Source organism: Lithobates pipiens, unplaced genomic scaffold, assembly GCF_037356315.1.
Source record: "Lithobates pipiens isolate NorthernLeopardFrog02 unplaced genomic scaffold, aLitPip1_a1.2 Scaffold_16, whole genome shotgun sequence".
Lineage (NCBI taxonomy): Eukaryota > Metazoa > Chordata > Amphibia > Anura > Ranidae > Lithobates > Lithobates pipiens.
Window position 1 is genome coordinate 111,014,918 of NW_027507748.1, and position 25,481 is coordinate 111,040,398.

At 40.7% G+C, this 25,481-nt stretch overlaps 1 protein-coding gene across 1 annotated transcript in view; it reads right to left on the reverse strand.

The window, feature by feature from the left end:
• LOC143981968 (transient receptor potential cation channel subfamily V member 3-like) overlaps window positions 1–25,481 on the reverse strand; it is a 66,823-nt gene that overhangs the window by 5,672 nt on the left and 35,670 nt on the right. The window contains exons 8-15 of the mRNA XM_077480258.1: window positions 25,159–25,314; window positions 22,143–22,241; window positions 17,330–17,403; window positions 16,419–16,584; window positions 11,490–11,556; window positions 10,921–11,192; window positions 8,746–8,858; window positions 1,136–1,206 (exon numbers count right to left, since the gene is read on the reverse strand). Of these exons, the coding sequence (XP_077336384.1) occupies window positions 1,136–1,206; window positions 8,746–8,858; window positions 10,921–11,192; window positions 11,490–11,556; window positions 16,419–16,584; window positions 17,330–17,403; window positions 22,143–22,241; window positions 25,159–25,314 (1,018 nt within the window). The remainder of the gene's footprint in view (window positions 1–1,135; window positions 1,207–8,745; window positions 8,859–10,920; window positions 11,193–11,489; window positions 11,557–16,418; window positions 16,585–17,329; window positions 17,404–22,142; window positions 22,242–25,158; window positions 25,315–25,481) is intronic.

Here is a 25,481-nt window from a genome sequence, read left to right on the forward strand (position 1 = left end):
ATTATTAAACTACAAGTGCCATCTTCCACCACAGCAGACAGACTTGTAGTTCTTGTAGTTCTCAATGGTAAAGTGAGGTGATCACAGCACTTGTCCATTGACTCCCCGTACACACAATCTGATTTTCCGACAACAAATGTTGGATGTGAGCTTGTTGGCTGAAAGTCTGACAGTGTGTATCCTCCAATGAACATTTGTTGTAGGACTTTCCGCCAACAAATGCTGGCTAGCAGGTTCTCAAATTTTCACGCCAACTAAACTTTGTTTTTGGAATTTCCGAATCGTGTGCACACAAGTCCGACACACAAAAGTTCACGCATGCTCGGACTCAAGCAGAAGGAGCCGCACTGGCTATTGAACTTCCTTTTTCTCGGCTCGCGTATGTCTTGTACGTCACCACGTTCCCACGTTCATAATTGTTGGCCAACATTATTGTGACCGTGTGTATGCAAGACAAGTTGGAGCCAACATGCTTCGAACAAAAATTCACAGTTTTGTTGTTGGAAAGTCTGATCGTGTGTACTGGGCATAAGTCTTCAACTGAAAGTCTGTACCTAGGTTCAGACAAAAAGGCTGGAGGAGGAGTCTGCAGGATCCACTGATCCAGTTGCAGTACTTTGCAGGCTGATTTTCTAAATAATAAATGCAAATATGCATTTATTATTTCTTTGCAAAGGGTGGATTTAGCCTTTAAACTGTTGCTTCCTTCCACTGCCACTAACAAGCCATGCAGCCAGCCCCACCTTTGACCAGTCGTGGATAGTTGTGAAAGTCTGGGATCAGGAAAATCAGAACAGTAGTTAAAAGTTAAGTTCCTCTTTCACAGAAACAGGCCCAGGCAGACAAGGAACCCCAGCAGTTTTAAATGTATTTAGTTTTTTGTTAAAATACAGGTAGATGTAGATGCCATACCAGTAGGACCTTTCTGTTTCCCGTGCGGCCTGGCCCAAATAGTCCTTGCATCCTATAATAACTGCTGGACACAGCACCCTTTGGAGAATACCTTCCATTGCAAGAGCAAGCATACTTCATGTTTCAAAAGCCACACATGTGCATTGCGTGCTCTTCCTATGCCTGTCCCAGCAGGAGCTGCACTCAGCATTTTTTAGATTTACCATTGTAAAACAATACACACCATTTAACTTGGGCTCTTCGTTCAAGCACGTAACCTGATTGTGCCACTTCGTCCATTTAACTTCATTAATTCTGTAGACAACAAAAATGGAAACATATTGAATAATTATTGGTGGCACTAGTGTACATATTCAAATAAATTTGAGTAAAACTAATATGACGATAAATCGAACAGAGCATCAGATAGCAGTAAAAACTTGACAGAGGTTCCAATCCTTCCCCCACTCTATCTAAAACATAAAAAAAATGAAAAACCTTTTGGCTGGACACAACCTTTCATTGCAAAGTGTAGGAACCCAGAGCAATGAATCAAATCTCAGCTCGATGAAGGATGCCTGTGGCCAATCATAGCTCAGGCTGTGTAGTGCACGCCCCACACTATATAAAGCCGCCATAGCGGCGGCCTCGTGTAGTGTGTTGGCGTCTGAAGCAGTGGGTGTTCTGTGTACCTTCAACACAGTACACACCGATCGTTTTCGGCCGATTTTTCTATCTTGCAGATGTGTAGTGGTTATTGTCTGTGCCCTGACCGCAGTATACACCGCTATATTCACCTCACCTATATAGCTAGTGATCTATCTTTTATAATAGAGCTTACAGTCAGTAGTGTTAGGAGATAGTGCGTGCTGAGTTAGAGTAGGATTTTGCAATATCAATCAATTGGATCGCTCTGCAAATGCTGTCTCATGTACCCCTTAAATGGACAAAGCCTACTTGATCTTTATGCGCAGCCACTGTGCCCATCAAGCGTAGCCCCTGTGCCCAGCAAGTTCAGCCACTGTGCCCATCAAATGCAACCACTGTGCCCATCAACCACAGCCACTGTGCCCATCAATTGCCACCACCGTGCCCATCAAATGCAACCACTGTGTCTATCAAACGCCGCCACTGTGCCCATCAAATGCAGCCACTGTGCCATCAAACGCAAGCCACTGTGCCCATTAAATGCTGCCATTATGCCCATGAAACGCAGCCACTGTGCCCATCAAATGCAACCACTGTGCCCATCAAACGCCGCCACTGTGCCCATCAAATGCAGCCACTGTGCCATCAAATGCTGCCATTATGCCCATGAAACGCAGCCACTGTGCCCATCAAAGGCAGCTACTGTGCCCATCAAGAGCAGCCATTGTGCCAACTACCATACCTATCAATTGCTGCCAGTATGCCCATCAATTTCTGCCAGTGTACCCATCAATTGCCGCTCCTGTGCCCCATCAAATGCTGCCAGTGTGCCCATCATTTGCCGCTGCAACTGTGCCCCATCAAATGCTGGCAGTGTGTATCACCCCGGCACTTGCCTGTCTCGCAGCGGGTCAGTGGCGGTGTCCTGCATGCTCCTTGATGTCTTCTTCCGTCCTCTCTATCAGGCGTCCAATCACAGCATCTGATGTTTCAGCCAATCAGGTGACAGATAACAGACCCGAGCACCTGATTGGCTGAGAGGTGGTTCTGTGTTAGCAAAGTGAATTCCTTCGCTTTGCTAACAAACAATTGAGTGAGCAGCAAACGCACAGCATTGCACCCGCTGTTCACCTTTTTGGGTGCCTATTAGAGTCTACGGCTCTAATCAGGTGCTTCCAAAAAACCAAAAACATCACTATAATTCAGGTGCCCAGTGCCAGAAAAGGGGCCAGACACCTGAATAGGGGGTGTCAGCGGGGACTATAAATAGATTCATGCAAGGCATGAATCTATCTATGGTGATAGAGCAGTGACAGAAGAGAGGGGGCAGCGCTCCTGCGCCCTTTAAAGGCGCCATTTAAAGCCCCTCTCAGAGATAAAATCCACACCCCTGCCTGTTGTAGCCACTTCCTATTGGATGGGCTATGGTAAAAAAAAGGTGGACGTCAGCAGAGAGGATTGGAGGAGACTGGTGGTCCCCTGGGTCGGTGGTACTCCTAACAGTGGGGATGTGGGATCTAGTTTGGGGATTTACGTGGGTATATCTGGCTTCACACAGTAAGGGGGAAAAGGCCTAATAGAAAAAGATAGTGGGTATTTAAGTCAAATAATGAAGAGGTAGAGAAAACATTTTGGGAGCCCAATGGATCCAGCAAATTATGCATTCTAATTATTTTCCTATTGCATTCTTCTTTCTTTTCTCCAGTACCACTACATTAAACTCCCACTTAAATTAATATTTTATTGCTTCATAGGCAGAACAAATGTCATTTGTAATTATATGGCAGAGGTTGCAGTGTGGTGGCACCAGCACCAGTGCCTAAGGCCCAATTTTTCTGCCCCTGTTTAACAGGGGCGTTTAAGTACAATTTTTGATGCAATGCTTTGCAGCAGGGCTAATTCCTGCAATAAAACTAGAGTATATGGAAGAAGTTGCAGTGTGGTGGCACCAGCAGCAGTGCCTAAGGCCAAATTTTTCTGCCCCTGTTTAACAGGGACATGTAATTACAATTCTTGATATAATATTTCACAGGAGGGCCCCTTCCTGTGCCCACCCAGAGTAACGGTGAGGACCACAACCACCAAAGGTCAATTTTTCTACCACTGTTCAACAATGGCATGTAATTACAATTCTTGATATAATCGTTCACAGCAGGGCGCTCCAGCGCCCACCAAGAGTCACTTTGAGGGCTTACAATGTTGTTGCAAAACCAACACCTTGTTCCGCCATTTCTGCAGAGCATATAGGGCAGGCCCCTACTTTCAAACATCCAACTTACAAACATCTCCTACTTGCAAACGGAAGGAGACAACAGCAAGTGAGATGAAAAAAGATGGACGACAAAACAAATTATACAGGGGTGATAACCCTTCCCTATGTTTTCCAAAAAGGTTAAAAATAGTTTTTTTGACTGGAGCTACACTTTAAAAATGTACCAGTTGAAAATTACAAACAGATTCAACTTAACACAACAAACCTACACAGTCCCAGTCTTGTTTGCACCGCCTGTATACTGCTGTTCTGAGTATATAGGGCCTGGGGGCCACACGCATTTCCTTTTTTTAATATGGGTACAGGGTTCCCCTTAATATGCGTACAAGACCCAAAGGGGCTGGTAATGGGCAGGGAGGGCTACCCATGCCATTTTTCTCAATGATTTTCAACCATATTGCAGGAACCAGATATAACATTAAAACCGCAAGCAGTTTTAAATGGTGTTATTTCCGTTTAATGTCATTTTGTGCAGGGACTGTTCTAAACACGGGAAAGACGGGGGGTGTTCGGCTCATCCCTATACATGATCATAACTTAGTCCTGTGAAATAATAATACGTATTTTATTGTTATTCTTCTTCTTATTATTATATTTTTCAGCCATGTAAGTATAACTTTCAGATCTCACTGGATTTAGTTGAAGATAACTCATTATCAACACCTTGTGTTTTAGCTTTGAAAATTGAGCATTATTTCAAACAGGCCTATGATGCCGTGTTAGTTCTCATTTTCTCCTTTATGTTTACATTGCCTCTTTTGACTATTTTTTGGGCTAACTTGTGTGATAACTGTCAATGCTAGCCCCTGCGTGGACTCCACTATTGCACGTTGGCTACTTGTTAAACTTGAATAAAAATTATTGAAATTATTGAAATGATAGAAAATTGAGCATTATTTCTAATTTCTCTATCTAATTCATGTTTATATTATGTTTAGGAACATATAACGTTTTTAAAGTGGTTTAAATAAAGTCTATGCTGATATTTTTATTATAAGCTGACAAATGGACAAAAAATATTTATTAGTTATTTTAAGCAGTTTAATACATGTTTTAACAGTTTTTCAAATGAATGTATTTTACTTTACATACTGTAGCTTGACCATACATAGAAAGCTTAATTATATATCGTTTGGAAGAACAAGAAACTCTGTTTGGTCAGGTAGACAATATATGTTTATATTCAGTTATTAGCCCTTGTACACACGGTCGGACATTCCGACAACAAAATCCGCCGGATTTTGTCCGACGGATTTTGTCCGAAACTTGTGTTGCATACACACGGTCGGACAAAGTTGTCGGAAAATCCGACCGTTTGGAACGTGATGACGTTATTTCGTTACGACGGGACTACATTCAGGCTAGTAGCCAATAGCTTTGGTCTAGGAATTTGATCTGAGCATGCGTGCCACTTTGTCCGATCGGAATTCTCTACAAACGATAGGACAAAGTCCGATCAGATCATGTTGTCGGAAAATTTTATAGCCCAGCTCTAAAACTTTGTCGGTCGGATATTCTGACGGAAACAGTCCGATGGAGCCCACACATGATCGGATTATCCGACAACGCGGTCCGATCGGACATTTTCCGTCGGAATGTCCGACCGTGTGTGCAAGGGCTTAGACACTCTTCTCATCAAGGCAAATAGTTATACATAACCCAGGGTTCGACATATAGTCAGCACAATCACACTTACTACAAATACAGTGAACTATTTCATTTTTATAGGTAGGGGCATTTTCCTGCAAAGCTATTCATATTAAAATATTCGTTATCAAACCTGGGTCCATTGGAACATATTAACATTGTCAGCAGATGGCAAGGCACTCTTCGCTTCCGGAAGGGTACAAAGACACGGTATCCGAATGGCACGTCCTCGGGTTCCTTCAACCCTCTGCTGGAAACTACACTAGTCTCCCCCCCCCTTTCCCCCTTTTTTTTTTCTTCTCCTTCCTCCCTTCCCCTATTGTTTTCTCACTCCTACATTTCTCCAGCTCTTTCCTTTCACTTGATTTAATGTGAAAAGTGCTCTATCCCCTGCATTCATGGTGGCAGCGACTAATTGATCCAAGAGAGGCAACCCCTCTTACACCATTTTAAGCTCTGTAGATTTTGTGTTTGCTAGGTGTTCTGGAAAGGTCACCCATGCACTTCATACTAATTATAACTAATAATAAGTATTTACGGTTAATTCTGGATCTCTCTGGGGTCACTTGTACAGTATATGCCTATGTCTATGTGATATACTGCTCTGTGTATGCTGGATACTTTAAATTATATATATATATATATATATATATATATATATATATATATATATATATATATATACCCTGTTTCCCCTAAAATAATACCTAGTGTGATTATCGGTGATAGCTGCAATAAAAGCCCTCCCCCCAAATAAGCCCTAGTTAAAGTCCTTGTAGGTCTTCTTTTCAGGGTAGGGCTTATTTTTGAGGAAACAGAGTAGGGCTTATTTGGGTGGTAGGGCTTATATTGCAGCCAAAACCGACAATCACGCTAGGTCTTATTTTAGGGGAAACAGGGTATATACAGTGGTGTGAAAAAGTGTTTGCCCCCTTCCTCATTTCCTGTTCCTTTGCATGTTTGTCACACTTAAGTGTTTCGGAACATCAAACCAATTTAAACAATAGTCAAGGACAACACAAGTAAACACAAAATGCAATTTGTAAATGAAGGTGTTTATTATTAAAGGTAAAAAAAAATCCAAACCATCATGGCCCTGTGTGAAAAAGTGATTGCCCCCTAAACCTAATAACTGGTTGGGCCACCCTTAGCAGCAACAACTGCAACCAAGCGTTTGCGATAACGTGCAATGAGGCTTTTACAGCGTCCTGGAGGAATTTTGGCCCACTCATCTTTGCAGAATTGTCCTAATTCAGTTACATTAGAGGGTTTTCGAGCATGAACGGCCTTTTTAAGGTCATACCACAACATCTCAATAGGATTCAGGTCAGGACTTTGGCTAGGCCACTCCAAAGTCTTCATTTTGTTTTTCTTCAGCCATTCGGTGGTGGACTTGCTGGTGTGTTTAGGATCATTGTCCTGCTGCAGAACCCAAGTTCGTTTCAGCTTGAGTACACGAACAGATGGTCGGACATTCTCCTTCAGGATCTCTTGGTAGACAGCAGAATTCATAGTTCCTTTTATCACGGCAAGTCTTCCAGGTCCTGAAGCAGCAAAACAGCCCCAGACCATCACACTACCACCACCATATTTTACTGTTGGTATAATGTTCTTTTTATGAAATGCAGTGTTCCTTCTACGCCAGATATACTTGGACACACACCTTCCAAAGAGTTCCACTTTTGTCTCATCGGTCCACAGAATGTTGTCCCAAAAGTCTTGGGGATCATCAAGATGTGTTGTGGAGAAATTGAGACGAGCTTTGATGTTCTTTTTGCTCAGCAGTGTTTTTCTCCTTGGAACTCTGCCATGCAGGCCATTTTTGCCCAGTCTTTTCCTGATGGTGGAGGCATGAACGCTGACCTTAACTGAGGCAAGTGAGGCCTGCAGTTCCTTGGACGTTGTTGTGGGGTCTTTTGTGACCTCTTGGATGAGTCGTCGCTGCGCTCTTGGGGTAATTTTGGGCGGCCGGCCACTCCTGGGAAGGTTCACCGCTGTTCCATGTCTTCGCCATTTGTGGATAATGGCTCTCACTGTGGTTCGCTGGATTCCCAAAGCTTTGGAAATGGCTTTATAACCCTTTCCAGACTGATAGATCTCAATTACTTTCTTTCTCAATTGTTCCTGAATTTCTTTGGGTCTCGGCATGATGTGTAGCTTTTAAGGATCTTCTGGTGGACCTTACTGTGTCAAGCAGCTCCTATTTAAGTGATGCCTTGATTGTGAACAGGTGTGGCAATAATCAGGCCTGGGTGTGGCTAGAGAAATTGAACTCAGGTGTGGACAACCACAGTTATAGTATGTTTTAACAAGGGGGGCAATCACTTTTTCACACAGGGCCATGATGGTTTGGATTTTTTTTCACCTTTAATAATAAACACCTTCATTTACAAATTGCATTTTCTGTTTACTTGTGTTGTCCTTGACTATTGTTTAAATTGGTTTGATGTTCCGAAACACTTAGGGCCGGTTCACACAGCGGGCGATGCGAGGCGACACGACTCGCCTCGCCTCGCTCCCGCAAGTCGCCCCCGTTCTGTACAATGGAACCGTTCTGAGAGGAGCGACTCGAGTCGCTCCGACTCAGAAAAAAGGTTTCTGTACTACTTCTGGGCGACTTCGGGGGCGACTTGCATTGACTTCTATACAGAAGTCATCTGCAAGTCGCCGCCGAGGCCGCCGCAGGTCGCGGCGAGGCAAGTCTCCGACTTGCCTCGCCGCGCCTACAGTGTGAACCGGCCCTTAAGTGTGACAAACATGCAAAGGAACAGGAAATGAGGAAGGGGGCAAACACTTTTTCACACCACTGTATATATATATATATATATATATATATATATATATATATACACATACACACAGTTCTTTATCAGCATTTGCGCCTGTTATGTAAAGGACCATTCCATCCAAAACTGATATATTACTTTTGGCATGTGCTGGAGAGTTATCCCATCTAGCAGTTCCCTATATTTTTCTCAGACTCAATTGAGCTCTTCTCATGAGTTGTGGGTTTGCACATCTACTGATCCCCCTTTTTAAAGTTTCATCATCTTTCTTTTGCACTTTTTGAGGAACACATAAAGGAGGATGGGAGCATCCAAATTTAATTGGTGAGCTGCAGCAGAATTGGGAATTATGGCAGGGAGATCTTGCTGTTGGAGCATCCAAGACATACTGTATAAGAGGCCAGGATCTAACTCAAACATGCTTGATGCATAAATAAAATATCATATTTGGGTAGACTGACCCTTATACATTTATGCAAGCTTCATACAGTATATTTTTACCTTAAACATAATCTTCGGTCCTTTTCTGAGATGTTGCAAATGTTTCCAATTTTAAATTTCTTTCTTAAACAGGTTGGCAAGCATTTCTCATACTCCAGAATGGTTCTAGCTCTCTGAAAAAGACGTCTTTCTCCTTATAATGTGCATGAAAACATCAGTTTTATATACATTGTAACATTCCTTCTACTGACAGATCATGGTTATAGTTTATTGTAGAAGGTTAAAAATGTCATCCCGCGATAGCACTGATAAAAAAAAATAAAAGTAAATTTGTCCAAAAGGCTGATTCATTAAAGTGGGCCTTCCATTAAAAAGTAAGATGATCTTTTAGAAAAATTTAAAAAAGAACCTACAAGCCTAGGTGCTATGGGTGTCGTAACTGGACCCCCATATCCTGGGAGATCCTGGGAAAGCATTAAAAATCTCATATGTAGCACTGGGGCATCTCCTTGTGAGAATCGGAATAATCAGGATCTCACATCTACAGAATTCACCTGAAAGCCAGCTCTAGGGTAAGCATATTTTTTCTTTGTCTCAGTATGAAAAAAACGTCCTGCAAGCAGCATCTTTGGGGCAGTGCGGGAGCAGTGTATACACTGCTCCTCAAGCACTTCTTCAGCGGCACTTTGTGGGCAGTTTTAACCTTTTCCTCGGCTGCTAGCAGGGTTAAAAGCGCCCCACTAGCAGCCGAAAAGTGCTGCTATAACAGCAGTAAAGCGTCGCTAAAACTAGAGGCGCTTTACCGCTAACACGGCCCGCAAACCTATGGGAAAAGGCTCTTACTGATGGTAAAACAAAAAGCCTGAAACTGTTGTATGCAGTTTGGAATTAAAGACTATATAATATTAGGCAACATTTGCACTGTACACCAGTGGTTCTTGATTTGGCTGTTGGGAATGAATCGATTGGTATGGTTCCCTCCACTGTCCAGGAATGAAGACTAATCTTCTTATTTTTGGGATATGTAATGGAAGGAGACATGTACACTCGCTGGTCACTGCATTAGGTACACCTTGCTAGTATCGGGTTGGACCCCCTTTTGCCGTCAGAACTGCTTTAATTCTTCGTCGCATATCCATGATGTGAATCTTCCTTCCACCACATCCCAAAGGGGCTCTATTGGATTGAGATCTGGTGACTGTGGAGGCCATTGGAGTACAGTGAACTCAGTGTCATTTTCAAGAAACCAGTGGTGAGATTATGTGAGCTTTGTGACATGGTGCATTATCCTGCAGGAAGTGGCCATCAGCATATGAGTACACTGTAGTCATGAACGGATGGATATGGTCAGCAACAATACGCAGGTAGGCCATGGCATTTAAACAATGCTCAATTGGTACTAAGGGGCCCAAAGTGTGCCAAGAAAATATCCCCCCACACTATTACACCACCAGCCTGAACTGTTGATACCAGACAGAATGGATCCATGCTTTTATGTTGTTTATGCCAAATTCTGACCCTACCATCTGAATGTTGAAGGTAAAATTGAGACTTATCAGACCATGTAACGTTTTTCCAATCTTCTATTGTCCAATTTTGGTGAGCCTGTGTGAATTTTAGCCTCAGTTTTCTGTTCTTAGCTGACAGGAGTGGCACCCGGTGTGGTCTTCTGCTGCTATAGCCCATCTGCTTCAAGGTTCAATGTGTTGTGCGTTCAGAGGTGGTATTCTGCATACCTTTGTTGTAATGAGTGGTTATTTGAGTTACTGTTGCCTTTCTATCATTTTGAACATCTTTTTCCACTGACCTCTGACATCAATAAGGCATTTTCATCCACACAACTGTTGCTCACTGGATATTTTCTCTTTTTCGGACCATTCTTTGTAAACCCTAGAGATGGTTGTGCGTGAATATCCCAGTAGATCAGCACTTTTTTAAAATTCAGAACAGCCTGTCTGCCACCAACAACCATGCCACCTTTAAATTCCCTTTCTTCCCCATTCTGATGCTTGGTTTGAACTTCAGCAAATCATCTTCACCACGTCCAGATGACTAAATAAATTTAGTTGCTGCTATGTGATTGGCTGATTAGCAAATTGGTGTTACCAAGCAATTCAACAGGTGTACTTAATAAAGTGTCTGGTGAGTGTATATACATTACCTCCTGTTTTAAGAAGGCTTTACTCTGCTATATATTTACCATTGTAAACTGACAAGATTGTTGCTTATACCAACCTGAAGTCTCCAAATATTCTCACTGTCCTTTGAAATGTCATCAACAGTCTGTCCCATTAACACAATCAGCATGTTTAGAAGAAGCACGAATGTTAGAATGACGTAGGTAATAAGAAGCAGCAGAAACAGGCCTGGGTATTTTGAATCTTGCTGTATCTCCAAATCTCCTAATCCTATGGTGAGTTTAAACAATTCCATAATTGCTCTTCCAAAGGTGTTATATCTCATGCAATCTGCGTCATTGGGGCAGTGTTCAATTAATGAGGCAAGAGCTGAAAAGAAAACAATTTATATTCTTATTTAAACAGAACAAACTAATGATATCAAAAATTATGTTAGAGGCAGCCTGTTCTATTTTTTTCAGGAGATAATTGTTTCTGACTGTATACCCTATTGGTGTGCATAAAGAACTTTTCTCCATACGAAATTCCATCTGGTAGAGGTAGCACCACAAGAGTTCATCACCCTGCCCTTCTACCCTGCATCATGACTGTATTTGCCACTCCCCTGTATAACTGAGTGCCCAATGGAATAATGTGGACAATTGCTTAAGAAGACAGAGCACTTACTTACACCAAAGCCACATAAGAACAGAACATACACGAGTAAGCATTTTAAGACATCATTCAAGATGACCTGTAAAACAGAATATATTGGTCATTTAAATCATATTATGCTTCTTGTACAATTGTAGCTTTATTTGATATTTTTAAGAACACACATTCTACTATATTATTCTTCTGCAATCCAAGCAATAACTGAGTTTGATCATAATGTGTTATATACAGTGCCTTGAAAAAGTATTCGTACCCCTTGAAATTTTCCACATTTTGTTACAACCACAACCGTAAATATATTTTATTGAGATTTTATGTGATCCCAACAAAAAGTGGCACATTATAGTGAAGTTGAAGGAAAATTGTAAATGGTTTTCAAAATGTTTTACAAATAAATATCTGAAAAGTGTAGCGTGCATTTGTATTCAGCACCCTTTACTCTGATACCCTTAGCTAAAATTTTGTAGAACCTTCAGAAGTCATCTAATTTGTAAATAGAGTCCACCTGTGTTTAATTTAATCTCAGTATAAATACAGCTGTTCTGTGAAGCTCTCAGAGGTTTGCTGGGGAACCTTAGTGAACAAAGAGCATCATGAAGGCCAAGGAACACACCAGACAGGTCATAAGGGATAACATTTTGGAAAAGTTTAAAGCAGGGCTAGGTTATAAAAATATATCCCTAGCTTTGAACATCTCAAGTTCCACTGTTCAATCCATTATCCGAAAATGGAAAGAGTATAGCACAACTGCAAACCTACTAAGACACAGGCAAGGAGAGCATTAATTTAGAGAAGCAGCCAAGAGGCCCATGGTGACTCTGGAGGAGCTGCAGAGATACACATCTTAAGCCGCGTACACACGGGCGGACTGTCTGCCCAACTAAGTCCGTCAGACAATCCGACGGACAGTCCGTCCTACTTTTGAATGAACGGACTTGACCACACACGATGAACAGACAGTCCGTTGAAAGCTTGCGCGATGACGTGTACAGCACGTACGACGGGACTAGAAATAGGAAGTCCAATACACAGCAATGCAACCTTCCGCCGTGTAAATCCTTTCTGAGCATGCGCCATACTTAGTCCGTCCAACTAGCCTACTCACGAGCGGACTGTCCGCTGAAGCCAAAGTTGGACGGACAATATTACGGAAATTCCGAAATACTTAGTCCGCCAGACTGTCCGCTGAAAAAGTCCGCTGAAGCCCACACACGAGCGGACTGTCCGCTGAAATGTGTTTCGGCGGACTAAGTTGGACAGACAGTCCGCCCGTGTGTACGCGGCTTAAGGTGGGAGAATCTGTTCATAGGACAACTATTAGTCATGCAATCCACAAATCTGACCTTTATGGAAGAGTGGCAAGAAGAAAGCCATTGTTGAAAGAAAGTCATAAGAAGTCCAGCTTGCAGTTTATGAGAAGCCATATAGAGGACACAGTAAACATGTGGAAGAAGGTACATCATCTTGTGGGAATGCTTTTCTTCAACAGGGGCAGGGAAGCTGGTGAGAGTTGATGGGAAGATGGATAGAGGCAAATATAGGGCAATCTTAGAAGAAAACCTGTTATGCCGCATACACACGGTTGAATTTTCTGATGGGAAATGTTCGATGGGAGCTTGTTGTCAGAAATTCCAACAGTGTGTAGGCTCCATGGGACATTTTCCGTCGAAATTTCTGACAAACAAAATTTGAGATCTGGATCTCAAATTTTCCAACAACAAAATTCTGATTGTGTGTACATAATTCCAACGCACAAAGATCCACGCATGCTCGGAATCAAGCAGAAGAGATTCACTGGCTATTGAACTTAATTTTTCTCGGCTCGTCGTACGTGTTGTACGTCACCGCGTTTCCGACAAGATTTGTGTGACCGTGTGTAAGCAAGACAAGTTTGAGCCAGCATCCGTCAAAAAAACATGGATTTTGCTGTCGGAATGTGCGATCATTTGTATGCAGCATTGGAGTCTGCAAAAGACTTGAGACTGGAGCGGAGGTGCTCCTTCCAGCAGGACAACAACCCTAAACATACAGCCAGAGCTACAATGAAAAGATTTAGATCAAAGCATATTCATGTGTTAGAATGGCCCAGTCAAAGTTCAGACCTAAATCCAAATGAGAATCTGTGGCAAGACTTGAAAATTGCTTTTCACGGATGCTCTCCATCCAATCTGACAGAGATTGAGCTATTTTGCAAAAGAATTAAAAAAATTCACTCTCAAGATGTGCTAAAAAGACTTGCACTGAAAATGCTGCAAAAGGTGGTTCTACAAAGTATTGACACGGGGGGGGGGGGGGGGGCAATACAAACGCACGCCACACTTTTCACATATTTATTTGTAAAAAAAATTGAAAAAATTGTATCATACCACTTCACAATTAGGTGCCACTTTATATTTGTCTATCACAAAAAATCCCAATAAAATACATTTACGTTTTTGGTTGTAACATGACAAAATGTTGAAAATTATAAGGGGAATGAATACTTTTTTCAAGGCACTGTATAGGCACTGTATATTTGGACACAGGCACAATTTTCATACTTTTGGCTCTGTATGCCACCAGAATAAAATTAACAGGAAACAATCCAAATGAATTTGAAGTGCAGACTTTCAGCTTTAATGCAAGGGGTTAAACATAAATATCAAGTACAACTTTTAGGAACTGCAACCATTTTATACGCGGTCCTCCCATTTTCAGGGGCTCAAATGAAATTGGACAAATTAATATAATCCTAAATAAAATGTTCATTTGTAATATTGTGTTGAGAATTCTTTACTGGAAATGGCTAATTGAAGTCTGGAACCCATGGACATTACCAAAGACTGGGTTTCCTCCTTTCTGATGCTTTTTCAGGCTCTAACTGCAGCTGTCTATAGTTGTTCTTTATTTGAGGGTCTTTCTGCCTTTAGTTTTGTCTTCAGGAAGTGAAATGCATGCGCAATTGGGTTGAGATCAGGTGATTGACTCGACCATTGCAGAATATTCCACTTTTTTTTTCCTTCAAAAGCTCCTGAGTTGCTTTTGCAGTGTATTTTGGATCATTGCTCATCTGTACTGTGATTGCTCTACATAAAGATGGCCTAGGCTATAAAAAGATTGCCAAGACCCTGAAACTGAGCTGCAGCATGGTGGCCAAGACCATACAGCGGTTTAACATGACAGGTTCTACTCAGAACAGGCCTCACCATGGTCAACCAAAGAAGTTAAGTGCACGTGCTCAGCGTCATATCCAGAGGTTGTCTTTGGGAAATAGAAATATGAGTGCTGCCAGCATTGCTGCAGAGGTTGAAGGGGTGGGGGGGTCAGATTGTAAGTGCTCCTATCATATGCCGCACTCTGCATCAAATTGGTCTGCATGGCTGTCATCCCAGAAGGAAGCCTCTTCTAAAGATGATGCACAAGAAAGTCCACAAACAGTTTGCTGAAGACAAGCAGACTAAGGACATTGACTACTGGAACCATGTCCTTGTGTTCTGATGAGACCAAGATAAACTTATTTGGTTCAGATGGTGTCAAGTGCGTGTGGCGGCAACCAGGTGAGGAGTACAAAAACAAGTGTGTCTTGCCTACAGTCAAGCATGGTGATGGGAGTATCATGGTCGTGGGCTGCATGAGTGCTGCCGACACTGGGGAGCTACAGTTCATTGAGAGAACCATGAATGGCAATATGTACTGTGACATACTGAAGCAGAGCATGATCCCCTCCCTTCAGAGACTGGGCCGCAGGGCAGTATTCCAACATGATAACGACCCCAAACACACCTCCAAGACGACCACTGCCTTGCTAAAGAAGCTGAGAGTAAGGGTGATGGACTGGCCAAGCATTTCTCCAGATGTAAACCCTATTGAGCATCTGCAGGGCATCCTCAAATGGCAGGTGGAGGAGCGTAAGGTCTCTAACATCCACCAGCTCCATGATGTCGTCATGGAGGAGGAGAAGAGGACTCCAGTGGCAACCTGTGAAGCTCTGGTGAACTCCATGCCCAAGAGGGTTAAGGCAGTGTTGAAAAATAATGGTGGTCACACAAAATATTGACACTTTGTGCCCAATTTGGACATTTTCACTTAGGAGTGCACTCACTTTTTTGCCAGTGGTTTAGACATTAATGGCTGCGTGTTGAGTTATTTTGAGTTTCTCTAATGGAAGTGACTAACTAGGTTTACCAACCACTCACAGGGGAGATTTATCAGTTTACAAAATGCAAAGTGTGCTCACAGAAGAAAAATCTAAAACAAAGTGTGCAAGTGTAAGAACTGATGTTGGTTTGAAGCCAAAGGGTAGTCGTACCAAATATTGATTTTATTCAGATTTCTCTTCTGTTCATTTACTTTTTTTACTCATTTTGTTAATTGGTAAAAATAAACTATTAACGCTTTTTTTTATTTTTTTAAGCTTTCTTAATTTACAGCATTTTTCCACACCTGCCTAAATCTTTTGTACAGTACTGTATTTTTATATACATTATATAGCTATACCTGTATATTTATATGATAGCATGATATTTTTATAAAAGGAAAAACAAATGAAATGTCACTCCAATGCTCTATAGCAGTGATCTCCAAACTGTGGCCCGGGGGCTAGATGCAGCCCTTTGCTTGCCTTTATCCACCCTTCGGTGCACTATTCCATCCACTGATACAAACAATGGGGCATAACCCCTGTTGCTGACACCAACAGTGGGGCACTATTTCTGAGTGCAACCCATTCAAGTGAAGGGAGCCGCTATGCAAGTTCCCCACAGCTGCATGGAAAGCAGTGGCTTGAGCTCCACTAATTATTCGGGTCAGGTTACATTTTCTTTTCTGATTTTGCTGACTTTCAAAATAATAACTGATTAGTTCCTGAATTTGTGGTGACAAAATTACAGAAAACAAAGCCCCTCCCAAATAAAAAGGGAAAGGGCCATATCTAGTTGAAGAATTTTGGACATTGGTACTTGCCTTCTGGATCATGCCACTGTAGACTCCTAGGGACTTTAATCCTCTTGTATAATACATCAGGTTTGTCCATCCAAGGACCATGGCCATGACAGTAAAGGCCAGGTACACGTCTACTCCAAATGTACAACAGAACATTGATATCATAACAAGGACTGCTTGTATGAAACTGTAAAAAAATAATATTTAACGTAAAACTTCTACATTTGGTTGAAAACTGTAAATGACACAGTATGTGTAACGTATGAAGCCAACACCTGGGGTTGTCTGTGGGTATTTTAGTATTTTTAATGTCTACCTATACTAAAAAAAAAAAAAAATTCCATCAACCACTCATGAATTGTTGTGGTATTTGTGGCCTAATTATGATTTTGACCGGATGCTTAAGATTTTAGCAGGAATACCCATTCCCTTCATGATATACCATGTGTCCATCTTCATTAGCATCATATTACTCTTTATTTGTTGCTTAATGAGTAGGCAATTGACACAGAGTTGAAAAGCTAGATCAGGAAACAATAAGAATTGTCATACTAATGTAGTGTGGTAGGGGGGTACAGCCAACCTTCCTTTATTGGGCCCCATTCTTTCAGCAGAGGAGCTTGAGGGCAGAGAGGGGACTTCTTAATTATATCTGGGTGCAGTCACTACCATGGGCTGAAGCTTCAAACAATTAAAGTACGGTTCCCTTGGTTCCATCAATTCAGGCAGGCCCTAGGCAGAGAAGGGACTTATTTGGGTTAGCCTTTTTTACGTTCGACTCGAACATCGGGCTCATCCCTACTGATCACACTGATGTACAATAAGCTGTAGCTAAAATAAATTATTAAAAGGGGTTCCCTAAGACCTGAAACATTTTCAAGGAGTCCATTGAGGAAAAAGTTTTTAGAAATACTGTATTATATTTTACTTACAAAAGAATATGGAACCAGGCATCAGACACAATCGATTTCAGATCTGAGGGCCTCAGCCAGAACACTGAAATCCCCTAAAGAATGGAAAAAGTGGATACATTACATTACATATTAATTACATATTAATCATTGTATCTTGAAGTCTTAAGCCCCATACACACTATCAGATTTTCTGCTCACTTTTTCCTTCAGATTTACCAAAACCACATAATATGAGGTCAAACCTTAGGAGTTTCAATTTGTATGCAATCAGACAGGCCCTTCTACTACATGGTTTTGGTAAATCTGAAGACAAAAATCAGCAGAAAATATGATAGTTTGTATGGGGCTTAAGGTGGCTTTATCAACCTTCCTTCCCGTTTGATCTCCGTTTAGGTAAATGTAACATTATCTGTCACTTGGGTTATGATAACTAAAGTAAAATTTTGTCTAATTAAAGGGAACATGTACTGGTTTTGTACTTAGATATCAAAAAATTAAGCTAGCTTGAAATGATCCCAAAAAATTTTCCCAGCACACTTACCAGCTATCTAGCAAAATAAACAAATTACACTTTTTAACAAGTTTTAGTTACACAACATTTGCCAATACAGTGCCTTAAAAAAGTATTCATACCCCTTGACGTTTTCCACATTTTGTCATGTTACAACCAAAATAAATGTATTTTATTGTGATTTTATCTGATAAACCAACACAAAGTGGCATATAATTGTGAAGTGGAAGGAAAAGGATAAATGTTTTTCAATTTTTGTTTTTTAAATAAATATGTGAAAAGCATGATGTGCATTTGTATTCAGCCCCCCATTCAATACTTTGTAGAACCACCTTTCACTACAATTACAGTTGCAAGTCTTTTTGGGTATGTCTCTGCCAGCTTTGCACATCTAGAGAGTGATATGTTTGCCCATTCTTCTTTGCAAAATAGCTCAAGCTCTGTGAACAGCAGTTTTGAAGTCTTGCCACAGATTCTCAATTGGATTTAGGTCTGGACTTTGACTGGGCTATTCTAACACATGACTATGCTTTGATCTAATCCATTCCATTGTAGCTCTGGCTGTATGTTTAGGGTCGTTGTCCTGCTGGAAGACGAACCTCCACCCCAGACTAAAGTCTATTGCAGACTCTAACAGCTTTTTTTCTAAGATTGCCCTGTATTTGGCTCCATCCATCTTCCCATCAACTCTGACCAGCTTCCCTGTCCCTGCTGATGAAAAAGCATCCCCACAACATGATGCTGTCTCCTCCATGTTTCAGCAAAGCCCCCTAATGGGGCTTATAAAAAAAATTGAAATAATAAAAAATTATAATAAAAAAATACAATTCTAAAAAGTAATAAAATAAAAAATGACTGACACCATCCACTGCTCCACTGACACCATCAATGTATATACGCATGCATGTGTTTGAGCTTAAAGGTGTACATCCTAATGAAAAAGGCTGTGTACACCTATGGTCCCCACACATGGCTTTGTGCAAACTGCAAACGGGACTTCATATGGCTTTCTTTCGACAATGGCTTTCTTCTTGCTACTCTTCCATAAAGGCCAGATTTATGGCGTGTGCGACTAATAGTTGTCCAGTGGATAGATTCTTCCACCTGAGGTGTGGATCTCTGGAATGAAAGAGATAGCAGGGTATACACCACTCCAAAGCAACCTGCGAGATCTCATATACTGCTGTGAAGACCTAGATGCTCGCTTGGTCCGCAGCCAGAAAAGTCCAAGGAAAACAAAGAGAAGTGGCAGCACATCCAGGAATTTAAATGAATGACTTATTGAAACTCCATAAGGCCCCTTTCACACATGCGGACAGTATGTCCGTATTTCATCCATCCGTTTGCGGATGAAATGCGGACATACATGCATTCCTATGGGATAGCAGGTGTCTGCAGATGAACATCCGCAGGCACCCGCTATTGTCCGCCTCCGCAATTGTCCGATTCTGCAGACGGAGGAAAATCCTATTTTTCTATCCGTCTGCAGAGCGGATCGGATAAACAATCCGTGTTCATCCGATCCCCCATAGAGGAGAACGGAGAGCTGACAGGGCGGTCCCTGCACAGTGTGCCGGGACCACCCTGTCCACCACCAGCTCAGCGGGGACAACGGAGCAATCCCCGCTGAGCGAGCGGATCATCACGGGGCGGATCATTACTGATCCGTCCCGTGTGAAAGGGGCCTAAAAAAGATGAACCGTGACACACAAACGATCCAAAGGAGCTCAATAGACACGTTTCACACAAACATGATGAGACACGTACTGAGTAAGCACGTTTGTAACGCATCTACTGAACACCTTTGGGTCGTTTGTGTGTCATGTTTCATATTTTTAAGGAGTTCCAATAAAGTCATTGATTTTAATTCCTGGATGTGCTGCCACTTCTCTTCGTTTTCTGTAGATCTCTGCAGCAGAGTTATCATGGGCCTCTTGGCTGCTTCTCTGATTAATGCTCTCCTTGCCCAGCCTGTAAGTTTAGGTGGATGGCCATGTCTTGGTAGATTTGTAGTTGAGCCATAGCCTTTCCATTTTCGCATGATGGATTGAACAGTGCTGAGATGTTCAAAGCTTGGGATATTTTTTTTATAACCTAATCCTACTTCTCCAAAACTTTATCCCTGACCTGTCTGGTGTGTTCCTTGGCCTTCATGATGCTGTTTGTTCACTAAGTTTCTCTAACAAACCTCCGAGGGCTTCACAGAAGAGCTGTATTTATACTGAGACTAAATTAAACAGAGGTAGACTCTATTTACTAATTAGGTGACTTCTGAAGGCAATTGGTTCCACTAAATTTTAGTTAGAGGTATCAGAGTAAAGGGGGCTGAATACAAATGCACGCTGTACTTTTCACATATTTATTTGTAAAAAATGTTGAAAAACATTTATCATTTTCCTTCCACTTCACAATTATGTGCTGCTTTGTGTTGGTCTATCACATAAAATCCCAATAAAATACATTTACGTTTTTGGTTGTAACATGACAAAATGTGGAAAATTTCAAGAGGTATGAATACTTTTTCAAGGCACTGTATATGGAGAAGCCTCACTGTCTCATCAAGGCCCCTCTGTATAGTGTGGTTCTAAGTCTAATGTTGGAGCATTATGCTGGAATTGTGCTCTGCTGGACTTCTGGTGTGTTCCTGTGCCTTTAAGGATGAATGGACCCACTGCAGGCATATTTCCCACTAATTTATCCATTGCTATGTATACTCTTAACATGGAGTGCATAGCCCATCCATAATCACCTTGCTTTTAAGGCTAGTTCTAAATTGGGGAAGCACCATTTTTGTTTAACATATAAAATGATCCGTGTTATTATTAACCTCCCTGGCGGTATGATTATTTCAGATTTTAGGTGCTGAAAGCGGTACAATTATTTTGCATGGAAATTTGGTGTTTTATATTGTAGTCCTGTAATTCTTAGAAATAATTCACTTAAATCTGTCCAAACAAGAGTCTAATAGACATCCCGGGTATGATAACATTTGAAATATGAAATCATAAATTAATATATATATATTATATATATATATATATATATATATATATATATATATATATATATATATATATATATATATATATATATATAATAAAATAAATAACTATAAATAATTATAACAAATAATAATATAATAATAATAAAAATTATTCAATAATGTAATCGAATCAAAAACACTGAAATATGCTGAATTGCAGAATTGTCACTGTCATTACTTTTAGTGTTTGATGACGAATTTCCTCACAAATCGCTATCGCTCAATTTTGCGAGTGATTCTAATTTATTATCACTGTTTTCTAGCTGGTCTATAACCACTTTTGATGTAAACTGACATTTTTTGGTTGCTATGGACAATCTCCAGTTTCCTGGCATAAAGAACAGTTTTTATAATATAAAACTGTATGCGGGGCACTGGACAGACCCCTAGGGACAAAGGGGATGTGTAATTGTTTGATACAGTACTGTAATCTGTAAGATTACAGTATACTGTATCTATACTGTGTTTTTTACTTTTTGAATTTGGTGCCGAACTCTGTTCCCTGTGCGTGTGCGTGCGTTGCAGGGAACAGAGCTTGGCACTGTCACAGATCAAGTGAGACACGGCGGCTCGCTGATCACAGCGGGGAGACATTGCTGGATCCAGGGGACAAGGTAAGTAAACCCATCCATGGATCCAGCGATGCGATCCTGAGTCTGGCTTGGGAATACCGCTTATGGTAAATAAATCTCACCCCGAGCCAGACTCGGGAATACTGCCAGGGAGGTTAAAGTGTAAACTATAGGCAAAACATTTTTATTTATTTTTTAATTTCCGATAGAGGAAGGGAGGGTTATATATTTCAGATTTTTTTTCTTTTGCCATCTGTGTCCCATTGTGGAGCTTTCATTTTACTTCCTGTGTCATAGCCAAACAGGAAGTGAGAGGAAATTCCTGCAAATTCAGGGAATTCCTTGGGGACACCCAGTTCACTAGAACTAGTGTCCGTATTGGAAAATTTCCCCTTCTGTTACTTTTCTGAGGGCAATCCAAAATTTGGGATGTTCTTTTCCTTTCACTTTCAATGGTAATGGTAAACACTACAAATAGAGAGGGTGAATCTCCCTAATAGGAACAGCAATAAAAACCAACATGTTCTAATTCCTATCCAAAATTAACAAAACATTTTGCTTTTAGTTATACTTTAAATTATACTGAAAAATTATTGTGTTGAACTTTTTTTATTTATTTATTTGCCTTAAAATATCCCCTTTTGAAGCGTCAATTTATGGTAATCACAAAACGTTTTGAAGCGTCAATTTATGGTAATCACAAACCTTTTGAACAATTAAGTACGTGGCCCAAATCATGACAAACGCTTGACCAAACAGTTCAAAAAATCCTGTTATACCCGAGAAGTTCAGAGCTTTTGGAGTCTGAAGTATAAAAAATATACAAAGATGAGTAAAGGTATGTACTTTTTCAATGCATTAAACAAGAATATATTTCTGGGAGCAAAACTCCTATAGGTTTTTGTATCAACATCTCATAAACTATTAAATTAAATGTATCCACCACAATATTTTAGGAATGTTTTAGATACAATTAGAGTTCAACAAAAATCAATGCTTTAAAAAAGTTGTCACTACAGTTCCTTGAAAAAATATTCATACCTCTTGAAATTTTCCACATTTTGTCATGGTACAACCAAAAACGTAAATGTATTTATTTTATTGGGATTTTATGTGATAGACCAACACAAGGTGGCACATAATTGTGAAGTGGAAGGAAAATGATAAATGGTTTCACATTTTTTTACAAATAAATATCTGAGAAGTGTGGCATGTATTTGTATTCAGCCTCCTTTACTCTGACTAAAATCTAGTGGAACCAATTGCCTTCAGAAGTCACCTAATAAGTAAATAGAGTCCCCCGCCTGTAATTTAATCTCAGTATAAATACAGATGTTCTGTGAAACCCTCAGAGGTTTGTTAGAGAAACTTAGTGAACAAACAGCATCATGAAGGCCAAGGAATACACCAGACATGTCAGGGATAAAGTTGTGGAGAATTTTAAAGCAGGGTTAGGTTATAATAAAATATCCCAAGCTTTGAACATCTCATGGAGCACGGTTCAATCCATCATTCAAAAATGGAAAGAGTATGGCACAACTTTAAACCTACCAAGATATGGTCGTCCAATTAAACTGACAGACCGAGCAAGGAGAACATTAATCAGAGAAGCAGCCAAGAGGCTCATTGTAACTCCAGAGGAGCTGCAGAGATCCGCAGCTCAGGCGGGGGAATCTGCCCAAAGAATAACTATTAGTTGTGCCCTCCACAATTCTGGCCTTTATGGAAGAGTGGCAAGAAGAAAGCCATTGTTGAAAGAAAGCCATAAAAAGTCCAGTTTTTCCGTGTGCGAGAAGCCATATGGGCGACAAAACAAACATGTGAAAGAAGGTGCTCTGGTCAGATGAGACCAAAATTGAACTTTTTGGCCTAAAAAAAAACACTGTGTGACGTAAAACGAAAACACTGCACATCACCCTGAATATACCACATGGTGGTGGGAGCATCATGTTGTGGGGATGCTTTTCTTCAGCAGGGACAGGGAAGCTGGTCAGAGTTGATGGGAAGATGGATGGAGCCCAATACAGGGCAATCTTATAAGAAAACCTGTTAGTCTGCAAAAGACTTGAGACTGGGGTGGAGGTTCACCTTCCAAAACCCTAAACATACACCCAGAGCTACAATGGAATGGTTCAGATCAAAGCATATTCATGTGTTAGAATGACCCAGAGAAAGTCAAGACCTAAATCCAAATGAGAATCTGTGGCAAGACTTGAAAAGGTCTGTTCACAGACGCTCTCCATCCAATCTGACAGATCTTGAGCTATTTTGCAAAGAAGAATGGGCAAAAGTGTCACTCTCTAGATGTGCAAAGTTGGTAGAGACATCCCCAAAAAGACTTGCAGCTGTAATTGCAGTGAAAGGAGGTTCTACAAAGTATTGACTCAGGGGGGCTGAATACAAATGCATGCCACACTTTTCACACTTTTATTTGTAAAAAAAATTTGAAAATCATTGATAATTTTTCTTCCACTTCACAATTTATGTCCCACTTTGTGTTGGTCTATCACATAAAATCCCAATAAAATACATTTACGTTTTTGGTTGTAACATGACAAAATGTGGAAAATTTCAAGGAGTATAAATACTTTTTTAAGGCACTGTATGTATTGGTATCTAAAAAGGCTCTGAAATATGGTGGTGAATACATGTTTGGTTATATACATGGGTTATTTCAATTCTATAGAACGTATTCAGGAAGTAGTACTAAGAACAGTATACACACGCAAAGTTTAATAACCCATAACAAACATTTAAAAGTCATTTTTAAGCTGTTTAAATTACGTCTGCATCATTCCATGTACTGTCTATTTGAATGAGCTTCTATGAATGTAAAAACTCTTCAGCTATAACTAGTATAGTTATATCGTGGGCCTTTTTGGTAGGTTTTTTAAGCACATATGACGGGACTATATAGAGGGCAGTAGCCAATAGCTTTCGTCTCGTAATTTATTCTGAGCATGCGTGGCACTTTGTCCATCGGAATTGTCTACACATGATCGGAATTTAAACAATCGGATTTTGTTGTCAGAAAATTTTAGATCCAGCTCTCAAACTTTTGTGTGTCGGAAAGACAGAAAAAGCCAGATGGAGCCCACACACGATCGGATTTTCCGACAACACGATCCGTTCTCACATTTTCCATCGGAAAGTCTGACCGTGTGTACGGGGCATATCTAAACCCAGAATAGTAAAATCAGTCTGTTATATGCATGCTTGTTATAGTCACTGTGGAACCTAAGGTGTTAATCATGTGCATTGTATAAAAAGGCTGTTTGATAATTTCTTCTCTGATTCTACCCTTCTTTTACTGTCCGCAATCTATCTCCTGATAGAATAGAGCATTGGGGGCACTCTGCACATGCTCAGTTCAGCGTGTATTGCTAGAGAGTTTTTTTTTTCTTGGGAGGGTGCATATGATCAGCACAGGGCCAATCAGCACTGTCCAGACAGAGGTTTAGGGGTCATGTATCTTCTTAGGACAATCAGAGGAGAATGAAAACTCCTCCTACAAGCTTTAACCAGTGCTCGGTTCTGCCTGATAGAAGTCACAAGACTGCTAAATACTGCTGATAAGAAAAGGTATTTTGCAGTTTATATTTACTAAAATAATTGCATTTCCATGTTCTGTGTACTGTGGGAGACCAGATATAGTGACTGCAGAATCCTGGGTTTAGTAACAAATGTGTGTTTACTTTTATTACATAGGCTGCTGAAGTACCTTGTCTGCATGTGGCTGGTAGTAGAGAAGAGTAAAAGCTAAATTATAGTTAAAGGTAAAAATAAATGACACTAAGAACATGCTTCTTGCGAACGTCTGCCATTTCATCCGAAGTAGAGTTTGGAGGGGCTCTAAAGCCAACAATTCATGGCGGTTCTAAGGGGAAAAAATAAAATAAACTGTTAAATATTAAAGAATATGTTACCCCAACATTTCATATTTCTGATATATGTATATGGTACCATGTACTTATGTTAAAAAGTATCCTGTTCTCTTTGTATTGCTTAATTTGTGTGAAATATCTAGTGGTCCTGTCAGGGGCT